The sequence below is a fragment of the Punctularia strigosozonata genome (assembly GCF_000264995.1).
Source record: "Punctularia strigosozonata HHB-11173 SS5 unplaced genomic scaffold PUNSTscaffold_3, whole genome shotgun sequence".
NCBI lineage: Eukaryota > Fungi > Basidiomycota > Agaricomycetes > Corticiales > Punctulariaceae > Punctularia > Punctularia strigosozonata.
Window position 1 is genome coordinate 2,165,249 of NW_006767435.1, and position 12,366 is coordinate 2,177,614.

A 12,366-nucleotide genomic window follows, 5' to 3' on the forward strand; every position below is an offset into this window, starting at 1 on the left:
GCCATTGCAATGCATGCCGTGTACTGCTATGCGGGGGAGGTATACTAACTTTGTGGCGTGAACGGCCACGGCTTGGGGAAATATCCCCATGGAGGAATCCGAAGTACACCGGTGATGAACAAGGATGAACGTCACCGCTGGCTTCTCTGGACCTCGAAGAATTTCTCGGCCAATGGAGTGATATCGCCGCCTACTGCTTTGGCCTGCGTGATAATTTCTTGGACCAGCGTATCGGGGAGACCCTCTGGTGTACGCGCATAGATGTCCATCCCTGCCGGTGTGAAAAGAGTCTTTTCGAAGTAGGTCAGTGCCCATTCAACGTCACGATCCTGAGATGGAGATGTCGCTCCGGTCTGCTCTTCGCCTTCGCGTGTGCTTGGGCCGGCAATTTTGTTCTCTGAGAGACGGCTGTATCCGAGAATTTGCCATCGGGACGAGGCAATCATGAGCCAGCCCCGGCCCCGCCATTTGTACCGTGTGGGCGGTGAGGATGAAGAATAGGAGGGTATGTATGTGTCGACGCCTTCGACGCGAGAGCGTGGCTTCGTTGACGAGGAGTTCTGGGAGCGATATTCAACGAGATCGTCAAAGACGGGATGCTGCGGTGATCCCTTATTGGAGGCTGCGGGCGTGTAGGTGATGGTCACGTCTTTCTTGTTCTGAGTCAACTTCTCTTAGCCCGAGGGTGAATTGTAGCCGAGGATTAAACTTTCAACTGACCTTCCACAACGGTAGCGTTGAATGTGTCACATACCTACGAGTTTCGTCTCAATTCGTTAAAGTCTCAGGAGACGGTGATAAACTCGCCATGTGCCCATGAAATCGTCGACGCTGAAGTCGGTGGGAAAATCGTCGGCATCGGGAGGATGAACAGTCACAGGCATGTTCGTGCAGCGTATGCGAGATGATGGACGCCGACTATTGCTGAACGATGCAGATGGCGCGCTGGGAAAGAGCGCCTGCAAGAGAGCTGACGTCGTGGGTGTACATGGTCGCGTGATGCACGTGGGGATGTCGAAGCTGGTTGAAGGCGGGCTGAGGACGTATCCGGCTGTGGTAGATCATTGGATCATGGTCGGCCTCTCCGATTTGTCGCGTTCGATCATCTATGACGATCATGACGACTCCGATAGAGTTCCGTCTCGACCATGATGGATGGATATCGTCCATGAATAACATGAGATGGGACGAACGGTACTCCTTGCGGCTGCATGCTTTCGGACCGGCTTCATGAAAACCTAAGATAGGTAGATCTCATCGTGTAGCTTGAAGGGAAAGAGCGCTCAATGTGCGCTGCAGATGGGGTTATGCTTGAACAATAATGTACTGATGAGCATCGCCACAGATGTCTGAGTCGACGTCTTCCATGTTCTCAAATGCAGCAGCGTACTTACACCGCAAGTACGAGAGCAATATACGGCTGCAGGAAGACGCCTTAGACGCCGATGCTGCATCGCGAAACAGCCTTTACGGTGCTAGGAAGGCGCAATCCCAGGACCTGTCCGGCAAATTGCAGTGATTGAATGTCAAACGCCTGGTGGAGCATGGAGAGTGCATGGCAGGAACAAAAGAGGGTGCGTAACACGATTCCGCTGTTCCGCTCGGGTCGCTCTGTTCAATGGACGTCATTGTCGATGCATCAGACGCATCTGCCAAAAGCGAAACGCGGGTGGACGCGAAGGGGTGCGAGCGGTAGCGCCCGACCGAGATTGCGTTTGGGGCAGATAATCAAGCGACATCTGCGATGGTAAGCGATATCAGTGGTAGCGCAGCGGCCGACGCTCGCGAACCGGGAATATATCGTGAGCTATGGGCTGCGCTAGTTCACCTATGTAAGATGCGGAGGCCCATCATGGGGATCGCGAGCGCAGGAGGCGTCCCCAATTGCTGTGACGGCGTTGATCATGCAGGTTGCTCAATTCATCGCCATCTTCCGCGGGGCAAAGCATCAGCCCCGCTGCGGCGTGTCGGCACGAGTGGTATCAAGCACGGAACGGCGGGCCCTGGCACGAGTGATGTCAAGCACGGAACGGCGGGCCCTGCTCGGGTCCTGGCAAAGGCCAGGCGCAGCTGCGAGGCAAAAGGCGCAACGGAGAGTCGAGATACAATACGCAGACGGCGGGCCGGGCTGTGGGTTGAGCGCTTTGTGACTCCGAATCACAATAAGCGGAGTGTGAATGGGCTGTAAACCACCCTAATCAGGGTGACTTGCGAGTGACCAATCACGCGGCTGTATCAGGTTCTGGACTGCTCCCACCTTGTCTTCGCCCTACCTCGCTTGCCGACACGACCCTCGCGCTCACATCCTCCTTTCCTCCCCCACCGACGCCCAATGACTACGGTGGCAGGACGCAAAAAGTCCATCGTCTCCAGCGGCGGCGTCATCCTTGACATGGCCCCGCCCGTTGCCAACAACAACGTCCTCAATAAGGCCGCATCCGCCTCCCTCTACCAGCGATGCGCCGCCCTCAGAGCTGCGCTCCTCCGCGTCCGCGACTTCCCTCCCTACTTCGCTATCGGCGCTCAGCCCGAATCTTCTCGCAAATCCACCGACCCGGTCACCCAGCTATGGGATTGCTTCGCGACCGGCATCCCCCTCTGTTACCTCTTCAACCTCCTCCCACACATCGAGAAACGAATCGAGTGCGATACCGACATTGCCAAATTCGATAACGCTGAGCGTACGAAGAAGCATGCGGTCGCCAAGTTTATCATCGCGACTCAGAAGATGTCCCCTGTCGGCCTTACGGTCACGGACTTCGTCGACCGCAACTCGACGGACGGCTTTGTCAAGGTACGCGATACCCGGCGTTTTCACCTCCCCGTGTGCTGAGCTATCCCCAGGTCATCGAAGTTGCTGAGATGATAGTCGAGCGATTGCCTTCCTCCGTCTATGTAGAATCACCCCCCTCACCCCCGCCCTCCATGTCGACCTACGAATCCACGGAATCACTCGCTTCCTCAGACGGCACTCCGGTCATGCCACCGGCATCGACACCGCAAGAGGCTGCTAGGAACAACATCCTCATGGAGATGCTCGTCACTGAGCGCAAGTATGTGCAGGACCTGGAAGTCATGCAGGTGAGTTGCTGTGCCATGTATGCATTGCATCAGTCGTTCTGGAGCTCGGACACAGAAATACGCCGAAGCGCTCGCCCAAAGCAGCACGCTGGACAAAGATACCATACATCTCTTGTTCCCGAACTTGAACAAGCTGCTCAACTTCCAGCGCCGATTTCTCATCCGCTTCGAGGGAACCGCCGACATGCCGTGGAAAGAGCAACATTGGGGGCAGCACTTCCTTGAATGCGTGAGTCTTCCGCTCTACTTCCGAACTTGCCCTTCAACCTACTAAACTGGGATCTCACGTTTTTTCCCTCGATGCGGAACAATAGGAGGAAGAGTTCGCTGTCTACGAGCCGTACTGCGCCAACTACAACAACGCATCGGATCTTATGGTCTTAATGGAGTCGGTCCTCAGCGTGAGTGCTTTTTGCCGCTCATCTCCGGCGCTGTCAGCATGCGGAGATGGTGGTGTTCGAATCCGATGTGACGTGTGACTGTGACTAACATGTCACAATAGTCCCAGAACCATCTGATCAACGCAAGGTCGGAACTGCCGGCCTTCTTGATCAAACCCGTGCAACGAATTTGCAAATACCCCCTGCTCCTTGATGTGAGTTGCCAACGCGTATTTCCATGTGTGCTTCATGCTGATTGCCCTGTAGTCACTTATCAAGGCAGCCGGCGATTATCCACTGCTTGACGAGCTGAAGGAGGGATTGGCAGCCGCTAAGCGGATCACCGACAAGATCAATGAGGCGCAGCGCCGTGCTGAGAATGTGCAGACTGTGAAGAATCTCGAGGGTCGTGTCGCAGACTGGAAGGGTCACAATTTGTCCAATTTCGGGGAGCTCCTCCTTGAGGACATCTTCATGGTCAACAAGTCGGACGTGGACCGGGAATATCACGTCTTTCTGTTCGAGAAGATCATCCTCTGCTGCAAGGAGCTCGCTCCCCCTACGCCCAACCTAAAGAAGGTTGGAAAGAGCAACTCCATCCTCAAGAAGCAGCTCGCGCCCCCACCACTTCAGCTGCCTGGAGGCGTCGGTGCGACGAAGAAGAAGGACACGCCTCTTCTGCTCAAGGGTCGGATCTTCATCAACAATGTCACCCAGGCGGTGCCGAACACAAAGAACGGTGCGTTGTATGACGAGGTGTAAATACGCGTGATGCTGATATTCGGCTGCTTCAGGTTATTCCCTTGCCGTCTGGTGGTCTGGCGAAGACGACGTTGAATTTTTCACGCTTCGTTGCAGGACGGAGGAGCAGCTGAAGCAATGGGAAGCTGCGATCAACCGCTTGATCGGCGACGTTGCGAAAAGACGTGCCACGACCGAGCGCCAAAGCTTCGCGCGCGGCTCTGCCAATGCTACCCCGAACAGCACCAACCCTTCGCCGTATCCCCGCAACCCTTTCGACCGATCGACATCGGGATATGGATCATTCAACGGCGCACGGGTTGCTTCGTCATACCAGGACGAATACACAATCAGCCCAGCGAATGGGGCCGGGCCGCAGGGCTACCCCCAAAACGCCTTTGAAATGGAGCACGACGACGAATTTGAAGACTACCCACCGGCGACGTCAGGTCGCGGCACTCCTGTAGCAAACAGGCGCGGAGCTCGAACGCCCGGACCCTTCGACGAAGACGGCAGCTCATTCAGAACGAGCAATTACGGTGCCAGGGGCTATCCTGCACACCCGCCCGTGAATGGCCTTCCGGCGGCACCAGCGCTGCAAAGACCAATCATGTCGCGCCTTTCTTCTACTGCGAGCGGTGCCAGTGGTGCTAGCTACAGCTCGGAAGTGAGCTTCGGGACCATGCCTGCACGGCCACCGACGCTTCGCAGTCAGTTTAGCTCGAACCGACTGCGCAGCGCATACGATCGCTCGGATCCACGCTCGAGTGCGACGCCGGTGCCGATGACACCAGGTCTACCGAATGGCCCGGCTCGCTCACGGAGTGCCAGCCAACCGAGCGCATACATTCCGAAGCAGCAACCGCCGCCGCTACCGACTGCCGCGGGGCCATGGGCGGCTCGCGAGGGGACGTCGATCGAGCGCAAGCGGGGAAGTGGATCGAGCCAGTCGACCGGCGACAGCTCAGATTACTCGCCTCACAGCTCATCGCCGATCACCCCGTACGGATCCAGCGATTCCTCGCTTGGTGGTTCTGTGCGTGGCTCCAACTCATCGGACAAGCCGGGTTCTCTCGCAACAGCAGCGGTGCCTGTGAAGGTGAAGGTGCACTTCCACGAGGACATCTTCGTTATTCAGGTGCCGAGGTCGACGGAGTACAATGAGCTCGTCGAGAAGGTCGGCAAGAAGATTCGCTTGTGCGGACCCCGCCGCGATGACGGGCCGCTCCGGGTGAAGTATCGCGACGAGGACGGTGACATGGTATCACTGGGTTCGACCGAGGACGTTCAAATGGCGTTCGAAGCTTTCCGACCAGGAGGCCAAGTCACCCTCTACGTCCAATAGACGATTCTCGCCTTGCATCTGATCCACCTTGCTGCATCTCCTCCACTTCCTTCCATCCCACGTCTCCGCTGCCCGTAGCATTGCATCGTACGCCCGCCCACCACATTATCCAGGAACCCCACCCCAGCCGCACATTCTCTTTGGTTATGTATTATCTCTATCATTCTGACGGATCCGGCTTCGGCATTTCGAGTTGGACTGATGGATTAATTTCACTGGTCGTTCTTTACGATATCTCCCCCGCCTTGGTGTCTACATTCACTCCTTCGCTCTCTCTCTCCTCCCTTAGCTCTCTCAGGATTGTTCACATTCGTCATAAACGTCGGGGACGGAGGCTGTCGAGCATGTAACTTTATTGCCTAGAGTTTTGCATCGATTGCTTCCGTACGATCTGTATAATCTCCAACTCGGAATGCACAGAGATGGCATGTACATAGTAGTAGTAAAGCTGGAAAGCCGTCCTGTTCTCCAAGCTACTGCGTGAACCCTGTAATCTTGGCGCTGGCCGTGGTTAACGGGCCGGCGGCGCCTCCGGTAACCTGCGATCTGCTTGTTAGTCCAATCAAAGTAACGGGTTGAAATGTTTTGTTAACCTCGAGCGAGCTCCAGTCCCATGCACCTGCACAAGGCCGTCAAACACCTTGTTCGCATGCTCTCTATACGGACTCGCAGGCACCTACCAGTGCAAGCGCCTGCACCGCAATTCACTAGGTCGCGGGTTAGTCGGAGCAGTCTCCTATCAACGCGCAAGCGAAGCATACCGGCGACGCGGTCCGCTGAAAATGCAATAAGCTTCAGCGCCAAAAGATGCGGTGAAAAGTGTTGTCTACTGACCTCCGCTGTTGACGCTCAATTGCGTGGTCTTGACCATCAATGCTCAACGAGATGATGGCAAATATAGACTGCTCTCTACTCACCGCCCCGGTGAAGCTCACATCCTGGACCGACATTACCGGAGGATCGTGTGTAGACAGCAAATGACTTACCGAAAGGATGACCCCAGATCCGGGCGTCTTGAGGGTATCGGGATAGCTCTGGCAATGACCTCAACACACGGATACCAGCAGAAACCACAGCATGGCTAACTTGGTCGATCAAGACCCCGAACTTGATAGCATCCATTTGTCAGCGGTTACTACGAGGAAATAGGAGCAGGATTTACCAAACGCAATCCTGTGCCAGTATTGCCTCTGCGACTGCGATAAGATGATGTCGAGGGTTTATATTGGCAAGGTTTCGTACGAGTACGTGATATTGGTCACGGTTGAGCCAGTAGCAGTAGCATCCATCTTGATGCGCAGGGCTTGATCGTTATTCACGACCGTGTTTCCCGAGATGACTATTGCACCGCGTTAGTGCATGAACTAAGTCAGCATATATACAGACCGATTCCAGAGACTGTCACGTCCGAGCTGATCGAGCCTATTCCGCATTAGCTAATATTGCAGTGTACGACACAGTATACAGTGCAGCCTTACCGACAGATATACCGTGACCGCCCTTGGAATAGCGTCACGATTACGGGTTTTGTTAGAGTTCTAGCGAGGAGCATACCGTGCACATCTATACCAAGTAATGCATTCCGCAACCGCAAACACCCTTTGAAAGAGAGCAAATCTCACGTTATTCTTGAAAACTAGGGCGACACAGCTGGGTTAAAAAAACTGGCCGCTGAATTCTGATAACACTGCTTACCGATGTTGGAACCCTTGTTGATGGCGAGGCAGTCGTCCTGACGGCATTGTATCAAGATCGGGTGCTGGAATTCGAGATTGTGACGTATGCACACCTGGTTATGAACAACACTATTCTGAATGGTCAGGTCGGTGGTCGAAGCATCAAATCCATCCGTGTTGTGACCTTGCAAGAGAACATTAGCCGTCATACGTGCTGCGAACTTGAATAGAATGCATGAGATACCGGCGGGGAGACCGTTACTTTGCGCGTTGGGTAGATCTCCTTGGGAGTTGTCGATGTTCATGCCATCGATGCTTCAGAATTGAACCCATCAGCTTATGTACGGTCAAGTCGGCATACACGCTTACACCAAAGGACCGGGATTCGAGACAGAGAATGTTTGTGCCGGTGAATTGACGACGTTGACATTCTACAATGCGTATTGAGAAACCCAGATTACACATGTTATTGGATGTATTGACGGCAAACGATCCGGAAATCTTGATCCTGTGCATGGATTAGTGTTTCATTGTTGATGAAAGTAATTGATGCGTTACTTCATCATGGGTCGCGGTTTCTCCGTACCACCGTTGGATCCAAGGCCATCCTGAAGAGTGATGAGGAACAGATACGTCATCATATGAAGGACTCGATTACCCAGTAAAACGGCCCGCCTCCATCGAAGGTGTGTCCTACAGCATTTCCGTTGTAGGGAAGAGACAATGTCAAGTGCCTGCTCACCGTTGCCGTTGACTTGGGGGCGAAAAGGTTTAGCAAACAATGCGAATCACAGGGTCGTCCAGTCTCACATGTGATATCCGTTCCACTACAGAGAATGAACATCAGGCAAGTCTTTGCAACGATACTCGTCAAAGACGAACCTGATGGTGAACAGCGGTCCTGCCCAGCTCTTGTTGCCAAATAATATATCACCGTCTGCATTCCGAGTGAGATGATTGTTCGAGCGCTAGTCGGTCTACTCACTGAGGTTCACTGTCGAACCGCTTGCCAAGGAAAGTGTGAATCCTTCACCAGCCGGGACGGTAAACCTGCGCGAACGTTAGACTATTAGTCCTCCACATGAAAGTGGTCTTACCCATTGATGTTGACCGTCTGATAAGTGCCGCGGTCAGTGGGTGACCTTCGGGGGAACGTACAGAACCAACGTACAGTACACTTCACAGCAGCACCAACATCGTCCAAGGATGAGACGGTTCCGACACATGGCGTAGTCGCTGCAGCCGCCAGGCCAATGAAAACTAGGGTCGACATCGCCCTGGAAAACATGATGAACCTAAAGACTGAGTGCGTCACGGTGACTAGGGTTTCATATCGCTTTATATCGCGCACCGAACGTGATACATGATCGTCGGGCCGTTCGCTCGTATGACGCGCCTGAGCAGCCCGGCACAAGGCCGCCTGAGAGCGCACACGTTCATGATGAAACGGCAAGGACTTCTTGGAATCATGAGAACTTTGAGTTCATTAGGCACAAGAACGCGGGCTTCCGACAGCGTTCAATCAAGTTGGTTGCTCTGCCACGTTCCGTGTATCTAGTGTTGACGAAGTCTCGGAACTTGGCAGTACGACAAGACTTGATACCACTGCACGACTGGAACACCGTGTACATTGGCCTCGGAACGCCATACACATATAACAGCGCCGACTCCACATGAGAAAGTAAAACCAACGGCCAGCTTCAGGCATGTCGCTCTCCGTCCGCAGCAGCGTCGTATGATCGCGAGCATGGGAGACTCCATACTGTCAATGGTATAGAGCACTCGTCGCGCCTGAGACGTTGCCAGGTTGAGGCTCCCTCGACATGAGTCTACGCAGCCCGGAAGAGAGCGGAGCAGTCCGCATGGGCCGCTGAGTAGCAAAGAATGGGTACTCGTCGCCTGGCATAGCGGCGCTGCATAACACCCGCGCTAAATATGGCAAACGAAACTGGACCCGGCCATGAGAAGCGCATACTTGATGCCACGTAGACAGAACTACATGCATGGCGGAATCAAATCACTTCAAATCTTACGTCCAGAGTACGCCAGCTCATACTTCCGCGGCTAGGATGCCCAGCTGCGTCTTCGACATCCGAGTGTAAAGGGTCCGATTGTCGCTGCCTAGACCGGTCCGAGCGTAGTTCCTTGAGTCCCGCTTGATCTAGCCGTCGTGTCGAATACCTGAGATCAAGTTGAAGATGGCATGTCTAACAGTGCCTCGGGGTTGATCGTATCCCAAGCTGCAGCGCAAGTTACATGCAACGACCTTGAAGCCGGAAGAGGAGTGACCGGCGAAGTCCGAGTCATCCCCACTCCAAGCACTTGGCATCCGTCATCGGCTCGGTCAGGACCACTGGCGACAATGCAGGCTCTAGCTTTCCTGACCGCGCCTTGTTCTCTTTCGTCTTTGACTTGGTCTTGACACACGCGCTCATGCCCTTCACCTGTGAGTGCTGACAACCCCGGATTCAGCATGGAACTGAACGTTCACGCAATCCTCTTGCACGGTGTTCTTGTCGCAGACCACAAGTGGGTAACAACTTCGCTCAAACTCGATTGGAACTGACCCTAGTATTCAGGACTGTCACGGTCATTCCCGGCTTCCTCTACATGCATATCAACGGCAAGCATGTTAGGTTTTCCGCTAGGCTGGGCAAGCACTTCAACTGGAACTCTTGACCGCTTCTGAGGTGCGTTCACTACGAATGATTGGTTTGTTCTGACTCGCTCATAGACTTGAAAAGGAGGATTGAGCGCACACGCGCGATTGGGCGAAGGATTCCAAAGACGTGAAGATTGTGAGTCGGTTGATCCAGCCCTGCTATCTTCGACTTAATGATACCTCGCCTTCAGATACTTACATGCAGGCGAATGTGGTACCACGAATCGGCATTGTATACCCCAAGAACCAAATTCATGCGTAATTACTCATGAATGATATCGCAAGGTGGTATAGATATCCGTGTTTAAGCATCTGCCTTCGTACTCTGAGCCTGTCTGAGGAGACTAGGATGTCGTCTACTCTTTTGGAATCTTCGCATCGTTCAAGCTTTCGACCTCAACTTTGTTGAGCGGGGCTCGAGCTTACATCTGCACAGCCACTTGGGCATTGCTATGGATCGGAGATTTCAAGTTTTCCGATTGCGAAGCACAGCATCATCTTTGGCTCATTGGCCTCCTTTGGTGCCACCTTTCTCTCGTTGCTTTCTTCCTTACATATCATCCTTCATTTGGCTCTTACTTTCCCCGCCCGTATACCAGGATGTCTTCAAATGGGCCTATGACCTCGATCCGCAAGTCTGCGTCAGGAACAGGAGTGGAAAGGATCGAAATCATCAATCAGCTCCTGCTGCCGCATACGGAGGAATGGATCGAGATTGACACGGTGGAGAAGGCATGGGATGCGATTCGCAGTATGAAGGTGAGCTGGATCGCATTCCCTTGTGCATCTTTCGATGCTGAATTGCATGACTGCAGATCCGTGGCGCCCCGGCCATCGCATCTTTAGCGGCGCTTTCTGTTTCTCACCATGTTGCTCGGGCTCTGGGTACGCAAAATCTTCTTGATGCTACCAACTACGTCCGAATTAACGTAGGAATGCGTCAGAGAGCGGGGCAGAATGGTTATCCTCACCCGCAGCTGTTCGTGATCAGGTTCAACCTCTCCTCGATTACCTTTGGACCGCACGGCCCACGGCCGTCAATCTTGGTGCGGCGACGTCAAGACTTTCCGCAGTGCTCAACCATGGTGTCGAGAAGTCCGGCGGACATGGCGGAGAGCAGGAAGCACGAGAGCTTGCCCAAGAGGTCATTCGAGAGGGCATAGCGATCGATGAAGAGGACGTTGGCAGGAATCGTGAGATGGGCAAGGTAAGTTAACGTGATTTTCTACCTATACCAGTAGAAATTGATCGTCCCAATAGCATGGCGCGACGTGGTTGATTGAACAAGTCGAATCGGCGGGGAGCAGTGGCGAAGGACTGAATGTTATGACCGTTTGCAATACGGGCAGCTTGGCCACAAGCGTCAGCCCTTGTACACGCTCTATTCTTTCGGGATCATGACCATTTCATAGGGTTATGGCACCGCTCTGGGTCTCATCACTCGACTCTATGAAACGGGGAAATTAAACAGGGCGTATTTCACGCAAAGCACGCCGTATCATCAAGGTTCAAGGTGATTGCTCATGATACCCCATCCTTCAGCATATTGATCTGGAAGTAATAGATTAACAGCGCTTGAACTCAAAACACTCGGTATTCCATCAACGATGGTCTGCGACTCCATGGTCGGATCCCTGTTCCAGCACCATCGCATCGACGGCATTGGTTCGTCGAATTTTACCACTTCGAGCATACACGTTATTGACCGGGGTGGCTACTCTTGTATATAGCTGTCGGCGCAGATCGTATAGCAGCTAATGGAGACACTGCGAACAAAATCGGCACGTACAACGCCGCTGTCCTTGCCAAGCGTCATGGCATTCCCTTCATCGTGGTCGCGCCGGTGTCGACCGTCGATCTGGCAACGTCGGACGGAAGCAAGATACCGATAGAGCAGCGGCCCCCGATCGAAGCGTGCGTTGTGCGTGGAGCGGTGTTTGACAGCAAAACGGGCAAGAAGGTCGGGGAGGAGCAAGCCAGCGTGATGATCACGCCAGAGTTGCCTCCAGATGGTAAGTGTTGACGTTGCCTTCTGGAAGGTGGGCTGTGACGAATGCTTCTGCTAGGCGTATACAACCCTTCATTCGACGTGACACCCGCGGAGTTGATCACCGCGATCGTCACCGAAAAGGGAGTGGCAACTCGTGCAGAGGGAGCAACGAGCTTCGATCTTTCCAGCATAGTATGAGGGCAGGCGAATACATGGTTGGTTGCCGACGGCCATCGTGGTGTTCCGTGAGGGCAGAGCTCATCCGCACACCATTAGATTGCCAGCGATGGCCCATCAGCGGTGCTGGCGCAACAAAAGATGGCGCCGCCGTAGAACCTAGCAGTTCGATGTTGGCTTGCAACGTTGATCGAGCCTGCCCCGATGTGTGTATGATTATGGGCCATTTTGTCGGATATACCCATCACGAGATGAAAGGCATCCCCAGCGCGGTGCGGGCCGTGTCATATATTTCCAGAAGCGTGTGCGGCCTC

At 54.0% G+C, this 12,366-nt stretch overlaps 5 protein-coding genes across 5 annotated transcripts; 3 read left to right on the forward strand and 2 right to left on the reverse strand.

The window, feature by feature from the left end:
• Window positions 1-4: 4 nt before the first annotated feature.
• PUNSTDRAFT_119089 (uncharacterized protein) lies at window positions 5-935 on the reverse strand. Its single transcript, XM_007381339.1, has 3 exons — window positions 808-935; window positions 721-754; window positions 5-659 (listed from the first exon to the last, which is right to left on the reverse strand). The coding sequence occupies exons 1-3, from the start codon at window positions 882-884 to the stop codon at window positions 132-134; spliced, it is 639 nt and encodes a 212-aa protein (XP_007381401.1). The 5' UTR covers window positions 885-935; the 3' UTR covers window positions 5-131.
• A 1,341-nt stretch (window positions 936-2,276) lies between these two features.
• Window positions 2,277-5,868, forward strand: PUNSTDRAFT_99164 (uncharacterized protein). The gene is made up of 7 exons (XM_007381340.1): window positions 2,277-2,794; window positions 2,845-3,081; window positions 3,137-3,310; window positions 3,396-3,482; window positions 3,584-3,676; window positions 3,729-4,200; window positions 4,256-5,868. The coding sequence occupies exons 1-7, from the start codon at window positions 2,333-2,335 to the stop codon at window positions 5,545-5,547; spliced, it is 2,817 nt and encodes a 938-aa protein (XP_007381402.1). The 5' UTR covers window positions 2,277-2,332; the 3' UTR covers window positions 5,548-5,868.
• An 8-nt stretch (window positions 5,869-5,876) lies between these two features.
• PUNSTDRAFT_142097 (endo-polygalacturonase) lies at window positions 5,877-8,511 on the reverse strand (the record flags this gene model as incomplete). The annotated part of the gene is made up of 22 exons (XM_007381341.1): window positions 5,877-6,086; window positions 6,141-6,166; window positions 6,228-6,254; window positions 6,309-6,323; window positions 6,382-6,409; window positions 6,465-6,485; window positions 6,534-6,581; window positions 6,634-6,654; window positions 6,710-6,737; window positions 6,790-6,886; window positions 7,243-7,279; window positions 7,337-7,538; window positions 7,593-7,654; window positions 7,707-7,731; window positions 7,782-7,831; window positions 7,882-7,916; window positions 7,966-7,977; window positions 8,034-8,050; window positions 8,106-8,160; window positions 8,209-8,273; window positions 8,321-8,337; window positions 8,395-8,511. The coding sequence occupies 22 exons, from the start codon at window positions 8,509-8,511 to the stop codon at window positions 6,021-6,023; spliced, it is 1,071 nt and encodes a 356-aa protein (XP_007381403.1). The 3' UTR covers window positions 5,877-6,020.
• A 1,185-nt stretch (window positions 8,512-9,696) lies between these two features.
• Window positions 9,697-9,902, forward strand: PUNSTDRAFT_132024 (uncharacterized protein; the record flags this gene model as incomplete). The annotated part of the gene is made up of 2 exons (XM_007381342.1): window positions 9,697-9,752; window positions 9,803-9,902. The coding sequence occupies 2 exons, from the start codon at window positions 9,697-9,699 to the stop codon at window positions 9,900-9,902; spliced, it is 156 nt and encodes a 51-aa protein (XP_007381404.1).
• A 601-nt stretch (window positions 9,903-10,503) lies between these two features.
• On the forward strand, window positions 10,504-12,073 carry PUNSTDRAFT_62379 (eukaryotic translation initiation factor 2B; the record flags this gene model as incomplete). Its single annotated transcript, XM_007381343.1, has 8 exons — window positions 10,504-10,644; window positions 10,701-10,770; window positions 10,830-11,092; window positions 11,146-11,247; window positions 11,298-11,398; window positions 11,450-11,550; window positions 11,616-11,897; window positions 11,952-12,073. 8 exons carry the CDS (start codon window positions 10,504-10,506, stop codon window positions 12,071-12,073), a joined length of 1,182 nt encoding a protein of 393 aa, XP_007381405.1.
• Between the last annotated feature and the right edge of the window lie 293 nt (window positions 12,074-12,366).

Bases quoted from the DNA above. Each gene is read 5' to 3' on its own strand.
- PUNSTDRAFT_119089 (XM_007381339.1), bottom strand. From the start codon at position 884: ATGCCTGTGACTGTTCATCCTCCCGATGCCGACGATTTTCCCACCGAC. The intron at 755-807 runs GCGAGTTTATCA...CGAAACTCGTAG, and splicing joins GACGATTTCATGGGCACATG to GTATGTGACACATTCAACGC. The intron at 660-720 runs GTCAGTTGAAAG...AAGTTGACTCAG, and splicing joins CAACGCTACCGTTGTGGAAG to AACAAGAAAGACGTGACCAT.
- PUNSTDRAFT_99164 (XM_007381340.1), top strand. From the start codon at position 2,333: ATGACTACGGTGGCAGGACGCAAAAAGTCCATCGTCTCCAGCGGCGGC. The intron at 2,795-2,844 runs GTACGCGATACC...AGCTATCCCCAG, and splicing joins CGACGGACGGCTTTGTCAAG to GTCATCGAAGTTGCTGAGAT. The intron at 3,311-3,395 runs GTGAGTCTTCCG...GCGGAACAATAG, and splicing joins GGCAGCACTTCCTTGAATGC to GAGGAAGAGTTCGCTGTCTA.